Genomic DNA, 22,632 nt, shown 5'->3' with positions numbered 1-22,632 from the left:
TTTATTTAGGGGTTTATTGCATTTATAGCACGCGTTACGGATGGCTCCTGCAGCTCCCGGGGCCGGCGGGTGTGTGCGCCGCAGGGGGGGGTGTGTGTGGATGCGGCGGTAGCGGCAAGGGCGGTGTTAGAGGGGTGGGTTTCCCTTCCCCTGCGTGGGACCAGCCAGTGAGCGGGGAGACCCCCCCCACCCCCGCCCGAGAAGCCACCTCCCTCCGCACCCCGGCTGTATTTCCCAGGCTCGCATGGCGGCTTGCAGCCCTTAGGATTCATCTGGGGCTCCACAGCCAGCGCGCTGGTTTTTAGCCCGGGGGTGCAACCCCTTCGCCCGGTGGTTGACTGGGGGAACGGCAGGAGGGGAGCAGGAGTGGGTGAGAAACCCCACGGGTGCTGGGGAGTTTGCAGGGAGGTCCGAGGCGGAGCGGGGCGGGGGGGGGGGGGCATCGCCAGGGCCGGACACCTCGGAGCCCGGCTTTTACCTCTTCCCCTGCCAGGTAAAAGTCCCACCGCGGTCGTGGGAGCTGCACTGATGGGATATTTCTCTCCGAAGGAAGAAGGGATCCTCCTCTTCCCTCGCCCCGGAGAAGTGATGCTCTACGGAACAGGGTCTCCCCGGGGGCTAACGCAGGTCTGAGCCGCGGGGGGCTGGGGAAACAGCCGACACCTCCAACTGCATCGGAATCCCTCGGGGCCTCGGATTAAAACTGTTACATCAGTTTTATATGAAAATAAATATATATATATATAAAATCCAACAACACAAAACACAGCCCCAAACCTGGACGTTTATACAGAAAAAGAGCATCACAAATTCCTAATGTAAGCACCGGCCAGCTGTGTGCACTTGTAAAGTTGTTATAATCCCCCTCCTTGTTATAAACAGGAAAGTACATAATATAAAGCAACAGGCCCGCATTCACAAATACTGACTCTCCTCCCCGCGCCTGCCAAATTCCCCTTTTACGAAGCTCGCTGCAGCCCCCGGGCGACTCCCCCGGCGCAGCCCTACTTGCCCGGGGCTGAGCCCAGGGCTCGCCCTCCACCCGCTCCCGGGTGGCCCGTCGCGACGAGGCGTGGAGGGGGGTTGGGGGGGGGACAGGACCGGCCCCGGCCACCGCTCCGAGCCGGGTCCCCACACGGGGAGGTGCAGGCTCCGTCCGGGGACGCCCGCCACACCTGGGCCCCCCCCTTTCTCCGGACTCCAGACAGCCCCTTTCCCTTCCTCCCCGTCGCAGCGCTGCCTGCTCCTCTCATCGGTCCCTTTTTTCTTCCATTCTTTCAATTTTTAGTTATTATTTTTTTTTTTTTTCTGTTGTTGTTGTTGTTGTTTAATGCCCCGGTTTTCCTGCGGGGATCCTTGCCCGCTGCTCCCCGAGCTCCAGCAGCGAACATCCTGCTCTGCTGTGTGTGCTTGCAGCGTCAAAGGGTGGACGTGATATTTCAAACATCAGATCAGTGCGTTTATATATTGGGTGCCCGGAAATTTTTCCAAATAAACACAGCTTGATTCGACTTGGGTGGGCAGACTTATCAACAGACTAATTCTATAAACAAATGAAGGAATAACCCGGAGACCATTGGCTGGTACCAGCAAGACACGTGGAGAGAGCTTGGAGTTTTGTAGCAATGAAATTTTAATTAATGTGGGTGGGCTGAGAACACAAACGACTGTTTATCAGAGACAATTTATTTTCCAGTGCTAAGTCAACATATAATAGCAAACTTACAACAATTATTTAACTTCTTTTTTCCCTCCCTTTTTTTTTTTTTTTTTTTTTTTTTTTTTTTTTAAGAGCTATGAAGCAGGGACAGAGGCAGAGCGAGCTGCTTCAGGCAGGGCTGGGATCTGAGCTCGCACAAATCTCTCCCCGGTGGACTCGTCCCAGGTTCCTGCCCTGCCCCGTCCCTTCGCTGGGCTCCGAGGGGGAAGACCCGGAGCTGAGAGCCCGCCGGCGATGAGCCACATCTACGGCAGCCCCCTCTCCGCCATGGGCAGCCCCTCCATGGTGTACCTCCCGGCCGCCCTGGGCTTCGCCCCCAGCGGTGCCATCTCCCGGCAGGACCCCCCGCAGAAGCCCCCCTACAGCTACATCGCCCTCATCGCCATGGCCATCAAAGAGGCTCCGGAGCAGAAGGTGACCCTCAGCGGCATCTACCAGTTCATCATGGACCGCTTCCCCTTCTATCACGACAACAAGCAGGGCTGGCAGAACAGCATCCGCCACAACCTCTCCCTCAACGACTGCTTCGTCAAGGTGCCGCGGGAGAAGGGGCGGCCCGGCAAGGGCAGCTACTGGACCCTGGACCCCCGCTGCCTGGACATGTTCGAGAACGGCAACTACCGCCGCAGGAAGAGGAAGCCCAAAGCCCCGGGGCCACCGGAGGCGAAGGGCGGCTCGGCCCCCGCGGACGGCGGGCAAGCGGGGCCGGCCGCCCGCCCCGACGAACCCAAAAGGGCCAAGGGGAGCTCGGCGGCGGACTCGGGCGACGAGGGGGTCCCCAGGCCGGGCGGGGGGGAAGCGGCCCCCCCCGGCGCCCCGGCCCCCGCCGCCCCCCGGCCGCCCGCCCCCGCCGCCGCCGCCGCCGCCGCCGCCGCCGCCCCGCCGCACAAGAGCGGCCCGCGGGGCCGCAGCTTCAGCATCGAGAGCATCCTCGCCCAGGGGCTGCGGCAGCCGCCCCCCGGGGCAGCCCCCAAAGCGGCCCGGGAGAGCCCGGTCGGTTGCCTCGGCGGCTCCCTGGTGGCCAGCGGTGGCTTCGGGCCGGCCCTCAATGCCTCCCTCATGCTCGACTCCCAGGTGCACGGGAGGCTCTACCACATCGGCATCCCCTTCCTCTCCTGCTTCCCTCTCCACTTCTCCGAGGCGGTATTTAATTTCCAGTAGCTGCCCCAGAATTATAGCACCCCCTCCCCCCCCCCCGCCCCCAGCCTCCCCGTCCCCCCTCTTCGCTGCTCCGGGGGTGCGATGGGAGGGAGAGACCAGACTCAGACCTCACCAAGCAGGTAAAGACCAAAAAAAACCCCATAAGAAGCGATGTTAGAAGGTGACTCAGGATTTCAGGGCATTTTCAAGGCACGTCTTGCTGCGGAGCTCTCTTTAGCGATTGCCTCCCACCCCTACCAGATCGACTTTTCAAGGTAAAACGGCTTTCTTTTCCCGTGGGTGGTGGAGGTACGGAGGCAGGCAGTGTGTGGGGGGGTGTCCCATGCTGGCCTCCAAGCCCCGTTGGGTTTGCTCTGCACCTTTAGTCTTTGCATCCCTCAGGTGTCCCAGATCTGGTTTCTGCCAAGCCCTTCAGGTCTCCGGTTTTCTTCTTTTTTTTTTTTTATTTTTATTTTTATTTTTTCTTTTTCTTTTGAAAACAAAAACCGCCCCTTCCATCCTTGGGGGAGGAGGCTGAGTTTTATTTTGCCATTAGTACTCACGGGTGCCTGCACGTAATAATTCCTGATATTGCCCCAGCGGCCCAGTCCTCCGAGTGGGTAAAAGGCAGGTAACCGGAGCTGAAATAAAGGCAGACCAAACAATCCGGGCTCATTCTGCACAATCTTGTTTGCTTTGACTCAGCGCTGTATATAATTCATGGCGTTAACGCAAGCTGGTATCCTGCCTAGCACTTGTGCTTCTCGAGTATCGTGATAGCGTTGCCGTCTCACTGATGTGGCCAGAGAGAGGGGGATGGACGAGCAAACACCTTGTGAACGTGGAGATGCGGCCGGTTTCCACGTCTTGCTGGGAGCAGTTGCTTCTGACCAAAAAAATACTGGAGCAGGGTTGTGGAGGCTGGTCTTTGTGTTTTGAAGTAGTCGTGTTAACGACCCGGACAACTTCCAGGAAAAAAAAAAAAAAAAAAAAAGACATCAGCTACGTTTCTGAAGTTTTCTTTTTTCTTAAAGAAGGAAGAATCCAGACACATTACAAGCAATCAGGAATAATTATTTTTTTTTTTGCCATGAATAGAGGCTTTTTGTATATTAGTGGATAAATGCCCTTTTGGAAAAAAAAAATCTATATTCTCGATTTTCATTATGAAACTAAACCTATATCCAATAAAAGTATTTTGTTCAGGACTGTGGCTGATGCGTTGTAAAACACCCCTTGGCTTGTGCAGCCGGAGGACCGAGGAGAAGGCCCCGCTGCTGGACACAGCAGCGAGCTCTGGTGCAAATATCCCGGTGATGGCACGATGGATCACGCTGCAGGAGAGGTAAAAAGCGGGAGAGGCTAAAAATAGGGGCCTGGGAAATTACTCATTCCGTGTGACTGAGATAATGGTTCCCAAAATGATTGTATTCCTCCCTCCCTCCCCTTCCTCCATCCCACCCCGTCTCACCGGCAAAGCCTGTCCTTAAATTAGCGCCCGGACTATTGGAAATCCGGGTTTCTCAGGTGAGTTGGGATTCAGCTTTTGCAGAGGATGGCCAGCATCAAACTGCCTTGACACCTGGACCAGGAGCTCCGAGGGGCTCATTTCAGCAGAAGGCAAAGAGCTCTTGGGGAAGTACCTTCTGTACTTGGGGAAGTACAGAAAACCTCCAAAAGGTGGGAACTGACGATGATTTCCCAAAAGAAAGATGCTCAGAGGTGGATCCCTGGGTAGGGAGAACTACAACTTCTCACTGTGGAAAAAAGAGAGTAAAAAAGGGGATGTCAGCTTTTTATATAAATTTTTCAAGATAGACTTTATTTAAATAAAATCTCTTATATCCTTCCTATTTCTGAGAATTCCTGTTTGAATATCTATTCAGTCCATCCTTGAAAGCTATGGCACCGAATTAAAAAAACCTCACAAGCTTGTCAAAGTGAAGGTGTCACTGCCCAAAGCCGCATGTGCCCTCACCATGATTTACAGGGCTGGGCAAGCGCCGAGAGGATTAATGCTCTCTGCGTGAAATCCTGCGTCCCTACGGTGCCACTCCTGCGTGTAATGGAAGACAGGTATTGTAGCAAGTTCAGTAAGTGGCCACCTTGCCAGGAGGTTTCTGTTCAAGGCTCGGGGCTGACATCGCCGGTCTTTTTGGAGTCCGTGTGGTAACATCACTCACGGGAAGCTGCAGGGGGAGGGAAAAGATCCAGTTTAGTTCTTGCCCAGCAGAGACCTCAGATCATCTCTCCACCCCCAGCTGCTTGCATGTGCTAGGACTCGGACGCGTATGTGATACGGGAGGTGGAGGAAATGCCTCTGAGGATGCTCGAAGCTGCGCCTCCGTCAAGCTGTAGGGCCGGTTCCCACAGGTGGGGATCCTGCATCCCTGGCATCCCTGCAGCCTGGAAAGGTTTTACCCCCAGAAAGTGGTTATTTATGCTCTCAGTCACAAGGTGGTTTATTCCCAGAAAAAAAAAAAACTTTTTGCTTCTTTAAAAACCCTTCCCTGAAGGAGCAGCGGATGCTCCCGTCAGGCTTGGGGAGAGCTGTGCGGGGCATGGACCAGAGCGGAGCAGCTTCACCAAACCGGGGGTGTCCGCACGTGTCCGGGAGGTGCTGGCAAGCAGATGCTCTCAGTGAGGGCAAACTCTTGCTTCTGCACGCACAGAGCGTGAGGACAGCCCCCCACAAAATAAAATACACTAAATCCCTCCCCCCAAAGCAGTTTTAACCTCTGTCTTCGCGCTCCTCTGCTCCCCTTTCTCCTCACTCGGTTTCCCAGCTGTGACCCCCCAAGTTTTGGCTCCCAAAGTACCTTTTTGGACCAGCAAAGAGTGTTTTTATTCCTTTCTTGCTTGTACAGGTGTACCCCCTCCACCTCAGGGCCCTTTCTGTACAAAGGCAGATTTTAGTGGCAGGTCCTGGTCAAAAAAAAAAAAAAAATCATCTGAAGGAGTAAGTCTTACATTAGGATTGCAGTCTGATCTGTGCACGACGCATACCTTTACCACAGGCACGCTTTGTTTTCTTTTGTTTTGTTTTGGTTTTTTTTGTTGAGACGTAACTTTTTCTATGCAAGGGGAATTTGTTTTTCTGCGAAGCTTCGCGCACGGGGACGTTTGATTTTATTTCTGTTTCGTTGTGGTGGAGTGGGACCAAGCACAGCTGCAGCAGTTAAAAGCCGCCCCGTGCCTGAGTTTGGTTTCGCTCGGGAGGGTAAAATTAGCAGATGTAACGCATTCTGCGCAAAAGGGACTCTAACTCGAACGAACTCAGAACCGAGCGAATCGTTAGGGGTGGCGATTTAGATTTAATTGGGATCGGGCCATCGGTGTAACTTGCAGGGGATGAATAGCGAGAAAAAGGGTCTTATTGCCAACATGCAGAATGACTAACCGCGCACGGCTTTTGCACGTCATCTGTTTATATAGAGAGGAGGAGAAGTAACGGCACATACAAGTAAAAACGACGGCGCTTCGGTGCGGGGAAATGAGCGTGCGTGTCAATCCAGCGGTACCTGCCGCTTGGACGTAACTGAGCATCCTTTAATCCTCTGCGCCCGGCTGGCGTGAGTTTCGGTGCCGTGCAGTACCCGGCAGACAACGCGTCCTACGAACGCACAGGGCTCGACAAGCTGCAAATAATCGATGCCAACGGCTTCACACCTGTTTCATCCCACCCCCCCCCCCCAAAAAAAAAAAAAGCAGCTGCCCAACACAAAACCGCCACCCAGTATTTAACTCATCCCTGGAATCTTCCCCCTCCTGGTTTTCCCGACCTCGCGGGGCTGGCTGTAAACACAAGTCTGAAATACAGCGAAGAAATGTAGAAAATAGCCCGGGATGCAGTATAAACAGCACGCTTCTTGTGTGGGCGATATATATGCCTTTCCGTTCCACTGGAGAGGAATGACCTCTCCCAACCGAGCGAGGTTTCACGTCTCCGAGGTCTGCAGCCAATTTTAACTCGCAGGAGCGGAGAGGAGCACGCAGTGGAAGAGGCTCACAGCGGAGTCGTTTGGTTCATGGAGCAGCTTCGCTCCAAACGCAGGTTTCCTACGGGAGGAACTGAAAATTTGGCGTATTAAAATAATTCGGGAATTTAATTTCTCATAAATGGGGCTTCCAGTCTTTAAACGTGCTCGGTGTGTGTTCTCTTAAAGTTGGTCCCACAGCATATAAAAAAGAAATCAAGGATTTATACATGAGCAGAAGCCGCTTCCAGGACTTGTCGCTCAAAGTGCGCGGCTGCCCGTGTTTGATTTCAAGGTGACATAGCTCTAAGAGACTTGGTAATCACTTCTACTTCCCCCCCGCCACCTTTTAATAGTTACTTTTAACAGTTACCCTTTGCCAAGGAAGGCGTGTAGCGGAGAGAGCATCCTTTTTCACACCAAAACCCACCGGCCTCCTGCTAATTGCTCCTAAGCCCGGCGTGAAGAGCAGCCAATTCCTGAAAGGAGAAGGGGAGAAGGATCTGCTTCGCGACTTGATTCATAGCCCCGCACACCCAGAAAAGAGGTCTCCTGGGAGACAGCATTTTGGATAGGAAACAGATCACGCATTTGATTCTAAGCGAACGAGCAAGAAGACAAGATCATAGAATTAGCGAAGTTACAGATGGAAAAGGTCTATGAGGTTACGCAATCCATCAGTCTGGACATTGCATAATTGCTCCCCGCAGTATATTTTTAGTGCTTCATCCAGACAAATCATTAAGTGCTTTAAAATGGGCCGGATTCCTCAAACGCAATGCGTGCTAAGTCACAGCTGACTTCACCGAGGCTCGGAGCCCGCGGTGCCCGATCCGACACCAGGAGAAAGTTTTGTGCGGTCAAGGAGAACAGAACGGACCCTTCCAGAAATAAATATGGGTCTGATTCGGTATTCCTCATAGGAATCTTTCCTAAATTGGCTGAATTAGCTCTCTTAAATCTCGTTTTCAGATTATACTGAATGATACATTATTACTTATTCAGATGTTCACTTAGTCCAAAGTAAAACACTGTTAATGTTCATGTGAACGCAATTTGTTTTAAGCCAGCTTCAAAGCCAGTTCAGTAAAGCGTAAAGAATGTTTATTTAAAATATAGTTGCTAAATTTAGCATGAGCTTGGTTAGCCTAAATCTTAGCGACATTTTTAGAGAGCACATTGCGAATCAGGAATGCATGGAGAAATAAATAAACTTTCCCACATTTTTGGAAATCGAGTCAGAATTTGCAAGTTATTTCTTGCACAGGCAGTTTCTGCGGATTGGAAAGCATCGTGAATAATGCAAATTTCCCGCTAAACAGGCGGTTTAAAACACAATGCTAATAATCCTCGTTGCCGTTTCATTTCCAATACCGCTCCCTCACGGAGGAAACAACGCCATTAGCAGCCGGCTATTGTTTTAGAAACTACGCGGCGCGCCGACGGGCTTCAATATTTACCCAAGCCCTTTGCAAAGCACCAAAAAGCGCGACGGAGCTGCGGTTGGCTTCAAGCCACGTTCGAAGCCCTGCAAAGGAAGTCTGAGGTCTGAATTAGGCCCTGGGCCCTTCCTACTCGTTACGATACCGGGTTTTTGCACCCGGCCCTCGCGCATTGGTGGAAGTCCCCGGGGCCAAACCCTCAGCCGGGTTAAACGCCAGTCTGCCTGCGCGTCAGGCATTTAGACAGAAGGCAGATGATTTTAAGCTTTTCCTTTCTTCCACCATCACCTTGCTGAGTTTACCCTGGTAAAAGAGGTGCGTTTGGACCATCTTTGTGTTAAGTGACGTTGCCTTAGAGAAACAAGCAAAGATGAGCAGGGTTGTGGTGGTAGGCAGTTAAATCCTCTTTTATTGGGTCAGTATCGGAGGGCTGGAGCCTGGAAGTCACGCTCATTCTTCATCATCTCCCTCTGTCCTTTCCATCCTTTGGTTGGTGCGAGTGTGACACCTGTTTCGGCTTTTAAGGTGGGAGGATTAGAGCTGTACCGTTCACGGGGCTGCAAAACAAAAGGGATGTGGCCAAGTGTCCCCCCAGCCCAGAGACACCCAGGGGCTTTGGTGGGACTGGGATGAGCTCCTCACCGAGCAGACAGGTGAAATAAGCGGGTATGGGAGGAAACACTGAGGGCATTTATGTATTTTTTTTCTCCTCCAAAGACAGGGCTCCACCGCCTCCACTGGTTTCAGGCAGCTTCAAGCATCTACGTCCTGATCTGAAGCGCCGTGACTCAGGTTTACACGCAAGCGCTGAGTCCCACCTGTAGATCCGTCGGATCCTGGGATCTCCCTTGGCTCTTCAGATAGAGGTTTGCAAATCCACCGGCCCAACACACTAATTCCCGAATCTGCAGTGAGGTGGACTCCTTCATTCTTCACTACCTATCTTCGTTTGCTTACTAAGTCGTTGTTTTCATTAGAAAAGCAATATGTAATAATAGTTGTTAAAATAATTGTATTTCTGTTTTTACATCTGTAAAGATTAAGTTAAACAGTATGAAGCCCATTAAACTATTTCATGTCATGCTGCCATAAATTTCCTCCATTCCCATTGCTACTATTATTCCAGAGTAAACTCTGAGATCAAGCTGCTGCCACAGAGAGTTATTTATAGGAGCTCATTCATCAATAAAAACTTCAAAAGAAATCTGTTACTCTTCTATTGGGAAGCCAAAGAAAACTAACATAAAGACAACCCTGTTAAGAAACAAAGCTAAGGAGACCACAAGACATTTTAGTTAAGGAAAATCCTGATTTCTAACAAATACCATGCAAGAAAGGGAGGAGGGGAAAAAAAAAAAAAAAAAAAAGATAGTTGGCAACATGAATCTTTTTAAGTTATTTCGTTCTCATTGGGCGGTTAAAATAAACTGTTAAACAGTTGTATTTGTACTGGCTCAGCCCCCTCATTAGACGTTGTGTGATGGATTTGTGATCTCGCAGTGCGTAAGGAGCTCTTCGTCTCTTGCAAACGCTGGCGTTGTCTTTCCGCTTGTCTCAGCTGCTGGCGCGCCCATCCATCAGTGCAGCAGAGACCTAACGAGCGAGACGCTGAGCAATCAACGGATAGCGTCTACCTCCCTAAAGGCAGATACAGAGAGTAGCAAAAGGTTCTATTTCATCATCCTTAGTCTCTCTTCTTTCTTATTGTCCCTTCCTCCGTACTTTTGAGCTGTGCAGCAATTGGCTTTGATGGTAACGATAACTAGTCCTGCAGAAACTTAACTATATGAGGGTTCTAGCGCTGAGTTTTCCTGTCCCAGCACCCACTGCCTCTACCAGCACCGGTCCTCGCGGAACGGAACGGAACAGAACAGATCTCTTTTCTAGCAGGACTCTTTGGAGCCACATCAGATCTCATTTATTTCATAGCAATTAACCATAATTTGAAAAGCAGTGTCTCTCCTTTTTGTCCCTGTCTCACCGAGAGCTCCACAGGAGCAAGATCTTCCCGGAGGTCTTTGCAGGAACAGGGACTCAGTGATCAGCCATATCATGGTAGCAGCATCCTCAAGCTGTATTTTTGAGCTCAGCAGAGAGACTCACTTGCTTCCATCACAAGGATCTGAGTCCTGAAGGCAATGTGGGCCTCAAGTTCCCGGTATGAATTGCATAAAATATCGTAATTTCATCCCCAAACATCAAAGCGCAGAGGTGAGGTTGCTATTTCCCAGAAATCTCTTTACATCTCTACCATTTCTCATGCAAACTGAGGCAGGGCACTTTGCATGGGATTCATCTCAGTCAACGCTCGTCATCTGACGACTCAATACCTGGTCTACGCTGGCCATCGAAACCGTCTCCACAACAATCTATCAGGACAGCAAAGCACCTCCAGGGAGCCGAACTTCCAACCACCCGAGGCTTTAGGGTGGGTGAAATCACCCTTCGATTATATATGGAGGAGCTGGGTAAGGTCTGTGCTCTAGAGCGCTAGGGGAGGTGAAACCCACCTGCAGCAGATTGCTTCTTCCAGACTAGCTGTCAGCTTGGCTGGCAAACGCAACTTTTACTGAAACAAAGTCCTCTCTAAACTCGTCCAAAGGGCTCCTTTTATTTTCCTTACAAGCCGTTCTTGGTTGGGTTGTGCTGCAGTGGAGGTAAGACATGACTGGTTTCCTTCCACTGAGGATTTGGAGCAGGGACTCCCAAACGGACCACCAGTGATGTGCCTTCAAAGTGGCCCAGCAGTTGCCTCCCCAAGCGGTTTACTAGATAAAGAAATTCGCAAAGACTCATCAAATTACGGGCCCAGTAAATCCCTTTCCCCATGAGGTCTGCAAGCATTACCCTCATTTTTGCCCGTCGTATCCTTTGCTACAGACTGAGGCTCATGTGTCCGGTTTTGCCCTGAGACGATTACAGTCCTTCAAAAAAGTGGGAGAGCCAAGTCAGTCATGATGACTCATGCAAAGAAGAAAAGTTTTTATACATCGCTATAGCTTATATTTGGAATTGGTCTAAACACGGTGGACACAATGATTATTAATATACATGAAACGTCTCTGTATACAAACCAGATTTATTCCAATTTAACTGGACCTACTGTTAAATATAATTGCTTTGTTATGAAAAGGGCAAAGAGAAGCCCTTAATTGTTGTGTCTGGTTTCCGATTAGACGTTACATTAATTCTAAGTAACAATAACAGCAATTGTGACCCACTTCTTATGGAGTATTTTTCATTGATTTCTCCTAAAGTGCTTTGCGGGGAAGGTCAGTAGAAAGCCCCGTTGTAAACATGGGGAAATCTCCTGATTATTTGTTTTGGATGGCTATGGAGGAAATTGCATATGCTTTCACGGAAAAAAAATCCCTCTATTATTATCCTCTTTCCTAAAAGGGGGCGGGGGGGAAGCCTGGTGACTCTGATCCTACACCAAATTATCCTAAAGTAAATTCCTGGCAAACCAAATTAAGCCAGAGGACTCTGTATTTAATGAGAGTAACTAGTTACAGGCTAAGTTAAAGCTTAAAACAGGGCACCTAGCTGCTCTGCACGCCTTTGCAGCATGGTGGGTCTCTTGGAACCTCTGATTGACCGGTTTTATTTTCTTAGCTTATTTCAGAGATATTTCGTTGTTAGCGAAACAAAGCGGGAAAGACCTGTAGCCGTAGTTCGCATAAAATTAAGAAAATAATTGTGTTTAGAAGGTGAAATGCAATCAGGTAGCAAAGCACGCAGAAACACCTTTGTCTGATAGGGCTTGTGGCTGAACAGACACGGCCCAAGACCAGACTGAGATGTGAGTGAGCCCTTTGAAATCTCATGGACTAATGGTTTTTTGTATCCATATGCCATCTCTGTCGCTGGGGGAAAAAAAAACCAAAAACAAAACCAAAGTAAAGCCCCTGACAGCGGGAAAAACCTGCATTTTAACTGGAGACGTCTCTTAGACATCAGGTGTTTGCAGGGGGTGTGCAAACTGCAGAATCTCAGCTTTGGTGCAGTGAGAGGCGAGGACGGGGAGTTGGCGTTGGAGGTGCTCTCCTGCCGCTCCAGACGTGGGGCTGGGCTCCTGGCCATAGGAGCTCCTGCTGGTCTGGCTTCCTTGGGGCCAAGGGCCAAGAGGAGCAAAAGGGAGTGTTTGGAGGAGGACTCTGTCTCTCCCTGTCTCAGGGCTCAGGCAAGCTTCCCTGAGCGCTTAATTTGCAATACGCAGGCTTTGTCTGGGCAGGCATCTAACGGGGCTTTGTTGGATTGTTCGACCAACCTTGCTCTACCAAATGCTGTTGCTAAGTCCTCAGTCACAACAGGACTAGTCATCCGCCACCCTGGTGGCTCAGCAAATGTTGAAGACCTGTTGGCCTTTCCTTGAGTTTCTGAAGGTGTAGGCGTGTTGTGAGAAGAGTTCCTGCAGAGGCTGAAGGGCGGGAGGCCTTCATCCCCATTCCTGCTCGGACCGCCTAGTGTAGGGCATTTGTCCAGGGTTTCCAAGAACTCAGCAGCCGGGGCAAAGTGGTCACTGCCCACAGGTACCTGCAAGCCAGTTGTGCAGCAGTGGCTCCAACGCCTCTTGGTACGTCAGACCGATGTGAATGGTGCAAATGTTGCCCAAGACGTGACTTCTGGTTCCCTTTGACCCTGCTTTGCTTCCATCCCGGAGCGACCCATTTAGCCTCCACCTTTCGTACACAATATAAACAGATGCCTCACACACAGATATCTCTGCGCCTGGTGCACTGTTTCAGGCATATCCTGAATCAAGACCAGGTTGGACGGGGCTTTGAGCAGCCAGGTCTGGTGGGAGGTGTCCCTGCCCATGGCAGGGGGGTTGGAAGTAAATGATCTTTAAGGTCCTTTCCAACCCAAACCATTCCATGATTCTATTCTATGATTCTATGCACTGGTGCAAGTGGACAACACGCGCGTGAGCTACCCAACCCTGCCCCACTCCAGGAAGAAAACAGAAATTACTGTCTCTCTACTCAGGTGGCTTTAAGGTACCAGTTCTGCACCAAAACTTGCTTGTCTATCCAACCGTAATGAGGAATAAGTGACTCCATGACCTCCTCCAGTCACTCATTAAGATTTCCATGCTCGGACATTAGCATCAAGTCTCCAAATGAGGTATGCTGCCTCCGCTGTCACGCTTGTATATTTTTGCTCCTTGCTTTAAAAGTGATCGTCTTCTCTTCCGTTAATAAAATAAATCAATAGGGAAAAATATCTTTCAAATGTCTAAAACCTGAAGCTTCTCCTTGAGTGTGTTAAGCTACAGAGGGAACAGAAGAATCAACTTTGACACACATGACAAATGCTGAAAGGGAGCTAAAGCTAAAAGGCAACCCCTTGAAGACTTTGGATCATTAAGAAAGCACACGAATGGGTTGAAATCCTTGAAAGAAAACCTATCCCAGGCTTACTTGGTTGGATCAGCGCCAGGGCTGTGCGTTTGCCTCCCAGACTCTATCGCAGTAATGATGTCTAAGGGAAAATCCGTCTCCTCTTATTTCCTGAGGTTGGGAAGGATCTGTGAGCTGGTGAACTGGGGGTTCCTGTGTGTTTGTTTGTGTGTGTGTGTGTAGTGCATAGAGCGGCATCAGGGCATGCTCTAGTGGCAGAGATTGTAGGTTGGTTTTTTTTTGTTTGTTTGTTCGTTTTTTTTGTGTCTGCGTGTGTATGGTTGGACTCGATGATCTCAGAGGTCCTTCCCAACCATGAAGATTCTATGATTCTGTGATTCTATGATCTGTGAGCCCGTAAATCCTGGCTCACTTTGCCCCAGTGAGGGTAAGACCAAAGGACGACGAGCCAGGCTGGGCTGCGCAGACCTTTCCCAGGCTCAGCTTCTCGCTGGATTGCGTTGCGTCGATGGAAAAGGGCTCGGATGCAAAACCAAGATCACGGCTACACAGAGTCCTGTGCAAATCTCTGCAGTCCTGTGTACGTGACACAGACGTGTGGATGTGGCATTTTGTACAGCATTTTGTACCTTCAGAGGCCACCCCCTGCTTGTGAGAGAGCGGCTTGCTCCGGCGCCGAAGGCGAAGTCACCCCACTGTCTGTCAAGGGCAGCTACACCCTACCCCCGTCCTCAGCTAATGAGAGAATCGTTTGGGTCCCGTAAGGAGTGCATCTCTCCTGGGTGGCCTGAGAAGAGCCTGGCTCCTCTCCACCATCTCTCTCTGGCTTAGGCATGGCAGCAGGCGTAAGAGTTGAACCCCAAGTGAATGTCCAATCCAGAGGGTGACCTTATTGACCACGGAAACTTCACATGTGAAATATTCAAGACCGCTTGTCTTCCTGTGTCTCCGTGAAGCTCTCACACAAAGATCCCTGTGTCCCGGGCTCCACACAACACCCCAACAACAATTAAGTGACTCAGCTCCCCCGGCACGGAGGTATGCACCCAGCTGAGCGGACCACACTCGGCTCTGCAAGGAGAGGGTGAGGGAAGGTTGTTTGGGGCAGCGGGTCTAAGGGTGGTTTGGTGTGGGCACTCCATGGAGACCTCCACGCGTCTCGCGGCGGAGGGAGGGAGGGGGAGGGTGGCGGAGCTGAGCTTTCCCATGGCGGTTGCGGTGGTTGCAGCGATTGCGAGTCATCTCGCAAGATCGGGCTGCGTCGGTGCTGGCATTCGGGCTTCAAAACTCGTTTCCAGCCAGTTTACTAGAAATAGCCCGTACAGCCCTAGATGTGAAATATCGCAGGCTGGCGAGCTCACGTCTTGTGCTAGCTGCAATCTGCGAGCTCTGAATTTCGCAGCTGCGGTGAGACAGTATTTAAAATCTCAGAGACAGAAATGGCCCTCTGTAAAGCAGAAATTATAAGTTTTGGCCCCGTCTCTAACCTTTGGAGGGTTGCCCAGCTTCTGACAGTCTGTGATGATGTCTCTGTGGAGGAAATCCTACGCTGAAGGAAAGCATGTTGCTTTCTCCCAAAGTTATATTCTTTCTTTCATTCGGCCACCATAAAGGACACTTAGTCATCTTGACAGATCCTGAATGTTCCTTCCTAATTTTACAGGAGGCAGATATGGGGACAAAAATTAAAGATTATTCAGGAGTCTTATTTATGGCTAAGGATATAAGGGATTTGAGTGGAAATAATAATTAAACTTAAGAAAAAAATTCACACTACAGGTCACTGCAATCCCAACTTTTCCCCTTATGAACTCAAGCCGAGGAGGTTTTCTTCCCCTTTGTGATTTAGGCTTTGCTAAACTCCTCTGAAAATAGTTCATATATCACAGAGAAGAATTTCCATGGGGAACATAAATACATCCGTGGAAAGAAGGGAAAATTTTTCCTTGTCTCTGGGAATGGATGAGAAAGAAAGACAGTTGACGCCAAATATTAATGATGAGTGGAGGAATCCATCCAAAGAAGCGATCTACTGAGAATACTAAAACTATCCTAAAGTCACAGACATATAAAAATCTAGTATGGAACAATGACTTTTCCACTAACACAGGCTTAGATTCAAGAAAATATTTAAGCACATGCTTAAGTCGGTCCCTGTTCGGAGCAGCCCTTAAGTGAATTGTCGAAGCTAACTTCAGCTTTATTGATGTGTTTTGCAGCTCTGCGGATACCAGCCGGCGTTAAACATGCCTACAGTTAAGCGCATGCTTACGAACTGTCTGGAGGGGAGATGTTTTCTTCAAGTGGGACCACGTAACACAGTTCTCAATTTCTTTGCTCCACGAAGGTTTTTGTATTAAATTCATAGTTGAGGGGACAGTGTTGAGGACGCTCAGAGCTTACAGATTTTGTTAAATAGGGAAGGAAGTCAGATCAGTCTCATGGAAATACAAACCTCATCAGCCAAATATTGGGTGATTAATAAACTGATATATATGCATAGATCTGCTACATATATGGATATGTATGGACACATATGGATATATATGGACACATACATACCTGCACATGTGCTGTGCTTCACAGGCTTCTTACTTACATCCAGAGGATGACAACCAAGGGCAACGGTAGAGGGACATTAATAGCTGGTCTTTTCTGGGCAACAGCTCTGCAAAATAGGGACTTGTGATCCCTTGGCGGACAGGAGTGACTGGAGCCTCCCAAGAAACCGAGCGGGGCAGGGAAACATTCCTGCCTTCCGTCGCTGGATGGGATGTGTCAGCCGTGCATGGGCATGTTCAGGCAGACCTGAGCCCTCGTCCTGCTGCCTGCACGTAGCCCCAGCTGGCATGGTGGGTGCCACGTACGCTCTGCACCGTGCCCTGCCGGTGGGCAGCTGCTGGGTTGTCCTGCCATCAGTGCAACATCCTTGCCGTAGGCATTTAATCCCTCCCCTTTGCAGCCCACTTGCCAAGGTCTTGCCTTGCCGTTTCCCACCTTAGAAGGCCATGACCTGCTCCTGAGCACGTCTGCCAAGTTTCGCGCATGATCTCATGCGCTTGTGTGCCTTTGCCTCCGTCCTCATGATGGGGAGGAAGCGGTCAGCTAGCGCAGGTGGTGTTCATGCAAGACAGCTTCAGATTTTAGCACTTCACTGCCTAATGTTGCAGGAGATCCTGTTGATGACGAGCTGGGGCTAGGCGTCAGCCGCAAGGACATCCCTTTTGCATGCTGTAACGCGGTACAAGAATTACAAAGCAAAACACACAAGCCTTCCCCAAGCGATTGGATTTGACATAGCTGGATGAACAGTTTAATTGGGTTATTAACACATCTCTACACTGACATCAAGAGCAGCATTAAACGCTGTGTAAATAGACTGGGACAAATGGCTCTGCCAATGTGCTGGAGGCGGGTGGGAACGCCTCTCCTGAGTCCCTCTGTGAGCCCCGCGGCTCGTCGGTCTCTTTGCTCTTTGCAGCTGGGGCATCCCTTGGCTCCAAGGAGGGAGGTGCTGGGAAGGCAGGAGGCAAAACCACGTCTCCTTTCAGCGCCGCGTCAGGGTTAAGAAGAAGGCAGGGTAGGGTCAACACCAGCCTCACTTGGCCTTACTTCTTCTGCAGAGCATCCTGGGAGCTGTACTGAGGTATCCTAAATAGTATAGAGACCATGTTCCTACCATAGTCTTTGGTTTCATCCACAGGAGCTTTGATTGACTTTATAATTATCACCAATACTGGCTGCTTCTGCACCCGCTGGGGTTATCGTCTCTGCTGGGATACCTCCTCCTCCTCTGCTCACGCAAGCAGCAAAGGGGGCTCTCTCTGGACAGGGGTTTTGGGCCACTTTCTGCCCACGTGCACAGCGTTGTCCTGAGACAGCAGTTCCTCCACCGCCTTTGCTGTGAGCCAGCGTCAACATTTGGGCGAAGCGATGTGGCTGTCACTCTGCGAACCTGTGCCTCATGTCCCGAGGGAGCAAGAGGATTAGCAAGGCACTTCAAAGCGTTGTGTAATTGCACTTTCACTCAACTCACGCGGCTTTGTTTTCTTAATTTTTAAAAGAAATGTCAGGCGGGCCCCCAGGGACAGGCGAAAGGATCCCTCTCTTGGTGACAGGGGGTAAAACAGAGCCTGCACGTCGTCCTCAGACTGGGCTGGCCGGACCCGGGCTCATCCAGTGCCTGCGAAAGTGAGGGCGAATAAATCAGCTTTGGGTTGGGTCCCTTTGGTGGTCGGGGCTTGCAGCAGTCAGCTCTCACCGCTGCCCTGCGTTTGCGTGCTGGAGCTCCTCTCTCTGGCTGACCCAGTGGGTAAGAGCCAGGTCTCCAGCATCCCCCTTCCCCTTCAGCCACCCCACAGAGGGATGCCGTGGTGGACTCAAGGCAGTTTTCTGTCTCTCCGACTTCATATTTGGAGGGGGTGCCTCGCTTCTCTAAATTAGTTAAGTGAGTAAGTCCCTTTAGTCTGTCTACCGTGCTTCTTGACGCTTGGGACAGAGGAGTGTCTCTGGAGGTCCCACCGGCGGCCGAAGGATCGATGCCCACCTCTCCTCCTCCTTGCCTTAACCCAGGAGGACGTTAAAGGTTATAAATGCTTTGCTTCCACTTGAGAAACCAGCACACTAGAGAAGAAATCTGAGCTAGATGAATTTCCCTGGGTATTATGCCACTCCTGGCATACCAGTAGTGTCTGCCTTAGTGGCTTTGCTTCCCGGTGTAGCTGTAACCCCCCTCTCCCCCGCAGAAGTGGCTTCGCTCAGCGGCAGAGCACGATGGTGCAGTCGTCAGCTGTTCATTTGTACACGCCTTGGCTTTCATGCGTAACGCAACTCAGACCGTGGGATCCCTGATTTTGCGCTCTGGTGCGGTAGGATTCCTGTTTTTGCAAGCTGTAGCACGGGAAACAAACCAACTGCCTTTGGAGAAAGTTTCGGCCTTTTCTTGAAAAGGTGCAGACGGCACTGAAAATGGCAGCGGGGAATCTCACGCAGTTGGTAGCGAGGGAAAATTTGGATTGTGAAGACTCCAAGCACAGACACCATTTCATGTGATCTTTTTCTCAAACAAGTCAACTCCATCTTAAACTTTCCCTGCTTTTCCCTCCCTCTTCAGCACTATGGAAAGGCTCCGACTGCTAGAAATCGTCTTCTAACTTTCTTCCATTGATGACAGCTTATCTGCTAACTAGATACTGGCTCTGGGGACGTTCTCTTTTCCTTTATTTAATCCATCTTCTTTCTGGCAAGCAGACTTTGAAGAGAGAATGAGCTATTCACTGAGCAAAAATGAAACTGGTGCATCACAGAAGATAAATATTGGGGACTGGTTTATCTGGTTTGAAGGTATGTTCTGATTTTCTTCCTTCCTCTGCTCCTGGTGAAGAGCGAACTCCCTTCTCTGATGGCGCTCTGGGCTCTTCTCATCTTGGTTGGGACTTAGAAGTGCAGAAATTGAAAGAAAAAACCCCGAAGAAAAACAAAGGCATGTTTTGAAGGTTGAAACCTTTTGGTGCGATGCCAGTTGGAGGTGCTGGGTTGAAGGCACGCGATTAAGGCCGCTGCCTTGCTCGTCCCTAGACATGCTGTTCCTAGTAAATCACCTTTGCTTTTGGTGCGTGTCAGGTGAACTCGAAGCTTGCCTGTCTTTAGAAATGCCACAAAACCTTCTCATCTGATAGTTTCCCTTGCTAACTGGAATAAAATTCATAGGATCAAGTCACCGACATCAGCTCTTGCCATTTTTGCCCGTTAAGGTGTGGCAATTTTGTCTCTGATGGTGCAATAAAGGCTGCCCGTCTACCTGGAGCATCCCTCCCGGCCGAGCATCCCAAACTAAGGGTTGGGGCCCCAAGTGGGCTTGTGGCATTTAAAAGTGGGTTTGCAAACCCAGGGGAAGCTTAGCTGTCGAGGTGGGACCCGCTGCCAGAACCGCGTTGAAAAGTGTGCTCATCAGTGAAAGGATTTGAGAAGTTCAGTCACAAGAGCGTATTTTTTTATGGTTCCTGTCATCTCCTATTTTATCCTGCATTCTCCTTTCTCTCTTCCCATATACTTATCCCTGTTTTCTCAGCCCCAGCACTAATAAATTAGATTATCGCTCGCTATAGACTCTTTCACCCTTCAGAGAGCTGGACTGGAAGCTGAAATGCAGTCCAAATTGGAGGGTTGTGATCTTTTATAAAGGCAAAAGGAGGGGGAAATAATTTGGTTCTCATTCTTTGGAAGACTCTTGTTTTCAGAAGTCGCGGGATTATATGGTATTTTCCCAATTTCTTCCATTTACATGGGAACAACAGCAGATCAAGCATTACCCAGAGAGTCAGCAAAAGATTTCTTGCTGTTTAAAATTCTGACCAAATGGGGGGAAAATAAATAAATAAATGCCCTTTACCCTTGTTTTTCTGGCCAGCTCTAGTTCACAGCATTTGGGAACGGCAAAGGAGATGACAGAAACACATCACCCCGCAGTTGCTGCCACACAACATCGGCTCTCAGGGCTGGCTGCTTTCCTTCCCCACTTCCCGGGCTCCCAACCCAGGGTGTTGGAGCTGCTTCCCGGGATGCCCGGGGCAGGAGAGCCCATCGCTGCCCAGACCAGCCCTGGGGAGATGGAGCTCGCTGTGGCATTTTCTCACCCAACAGATGCTCAGGTCCATCAACAAATACACTGGGTTTGGTAACTGAGCTCCTACGAAGTGCAGAATTCACCGGCAACGCAGCTTTGTCAAATAGATGGGACACTCTGATCCCATCTGATAAGGTGAGAGGCCGTCCAAAAGCAACACTGCCAGGTCCATGATCTCATCCACCCAGGCAGGGACGGTGCAAAGAAGTGAAAAATGAATATGAAAAGAGAGAGAGAGAGAGAGGGAGAGAGATCCAGGAGACAGCGTGAATAAACCCTCAGTAACACAGGAGTCACTGATAGCAATAATAAACCATGAAAAAACAAAGCTTGCCATTATGCGAGCGCTGATTCTGCTTTCACTTATATCAATAGGAATCTGGCAGTCGGTTTTGATGGCAGGAAGGTTAAGGCTCGGGATGGAAACGTTTTTGATCTGAACTTTTCACCCCGCAAGAACCTGTTCGCGCTTTAAGAGAAAATCGTGTTGCACGGGCGTGAGACTCGGGCAACAGCATCCCCTGCGCCGAGAGAGCGCTGCGGTGCTGGCTCCGAGCATCGCAGAGCCCGCGTGCCCCAGGGTGAAACCAGGAGAGAAAACAGCTCAGATTTTGGTCTCCTTTACCATGGATGGAAAATTTCCTTTCTTTTTTTTCACCAAAATTTCACAGAACAAAAGAAAAACTGACATTTTGCAATTTTGTGCCTTTTCCTGGCAGTCGTCTCAACCTGCTTCTTGTCGCAGCAGTGACACAGTCCCGAGTTTATTGTTGGAGGGAAAAAAGGAGGATGAGGAGATGGAAAGACCCAACCCAAGCCACACGGGAGGTCGGTAGCGGGTTTCGGAAACCAAGGCTGAAAACTTGATTTCATTAAGCTGAGTGACCAAATCATCCCAAAAAGAACCGCAACTACTTTTCCTCTCAGAGGGAGGTCATGAGAAACAACAGCAAATATTACAGAAGCAAAATTCCTCGGAACTTTAAATACCTTCTTAATCCTGCCCGTATTCATCGCCCGTAAGGCTTCCATTTAGCATAAGTTTTGAGCCGTTCCTCCCAGGTTTAGGGAATACTGCAAATAACCAAGTACATGTAAATATAGAAGAAATTACAATTTCTAATGACATCGATTGTATTTTTCTAGTGTTTGTATTCATCTCAGAGATCCAGTCAGGCTTTGTGGGTTGTAAATAATCTTTTGCTTATTCCCGGTGCACACGCAACATGAGGGAAATATGCAGCCAACTGCAGTGGATTATTTCTGCATCTTCAGCAGAGATGCTTATCATAGTTACTAAAAAGATTGTTGTACCATAGGAGGAAACAGAAAATTGACATGTTTCAGGGCCTTTTGAACACAAGACAGAAAACAGCAGGAGAAGAAGGGTGGAAAGTTTATACAGAAATTACTTCTGAGAAAATGACACCGGCAAAACGAGAAACATATTTCCTCGTTGGAGCAAGGATTTGAATTTGCAGAGGACGCATTGTGAGCGCACCAATTTTTGCAGGCGGCAAGGAAGAAAATGATGCATTTCCTGAAAAGAGAATAAAAACAAACAAGACGTCTCGCTGCAACTTGAGTGAGAGCGATCTAAAAGCAACCATGCAAATAAGACCTAGTTGCGAATTCCTCGCGGAGCCGGGGATGGGGAGGAACGGACAGCTGAGTCCAATCAGCCTGGCCAGGGCTCTCGTGCTCCTCCTGCCACGGGCTGCTACTTGATGTCTCTTATCATCTGCATCGGCCCCATCGAGACGAGCTGTGTTCTTAATGAGCTGATATATGAGACAGTGATAGCTGCAGCTTAAAGCTAATATTGTACCTTCAGAAACGCGATTTTTCAAACTGAACAAATGGCCTCTGAAGCTGCTGGTGACTCGGGGTGACGGATGATATGTCTGAAGGCATTTTCTTTTTTTTTTAGGTGCGCGTGTAGAAATGGCATGGTTTTAAGTGGGTTCTGGTGTGAGCGGCAGGTAGGCTGCTGAGGCACCATGGACCTCGTGCAGACAGGTTGACCTGGTGTCCCAGTGGATTTCCATGCTTTGCCTTGGGATGAGCATCGCTCTGTGTCTGGGGACATGTCCCACTGCTGCCCTCTTTGAAAGACATATGGATACAGGGACCACAGGAGGGCTTGGGAAGTGGGCAATGCCATGCGTATCTCAGCTTCTCGATTTGCTTCTTGAAATCAATATTTGGCCTTCAAAGAACCCAGGTCTTCTGCTTTGCATCTGTGCAGAAATATTTCATTACCTGTTTTTGGGTGGACTCACTCCAGCTGTCCATCTCCCTCCCAGAGCATCCAACCCTAGCGTGAGCATCTCCACCGGACCAGAGCAGCCTTCCCAAATTGGGT

General features: G+C 49.8%; 1 protein-coding gene across 2 annotated transcripts; it reads left to right on the top strand.

Moving 5' to 3' along the window:
• Window positions 1-213: 213 nt before the first annotated feature.
• Window positions 214-9,169, top strand: FOXL1 (forkhead box L1). Of its 2 annotated transcripts, none has more exons than XM_063334758.1 (3): window positions 214-627; window positions 1,793-4,205; window positions 8,997-9,169. In XM_063334758.1, the coding sequence occupies exon 2, from the start codon at window positions 1,955-1,957 to the stop codon at window positions 2,879-2,881; it is 927 nt and encodes a 308-aa protein (XP_063190828.1). In that variant the 5' UTR covers window positions 214-627; window positions 1,793-1,954; the 3' UTR covers window positions 2,882-4,205; window positions 8,997-9,169. The 2 variants fall into 2 exon arrangements, with proteins under 2 accessions (XP_063190828.1, XP_063190827.1); XM_063334757.1 differs by having other exon boundaries at window positions 214-818.
• The last annotated feature ends 13,463 nt before the right edge of the window (window positions 9,170-22,632 follow it).

Source organism: Chroicocephalus ridibundus, chromosome 4 (assembly GCF_963924245.1).
Source record: "Chroicocephalus ridibundus chromosome 4, bChrRid1.1, whole genome shotgun sequence".
NCBI lineage: Eukaryota > Metazoa > Chordata > Aves > Charadriiformes > Laridae > Chroicocephalus > Chroicocephalus ridibundus.
This window is presented reverse-complemented; position numbering and strand designations above follow the sequence as displayed.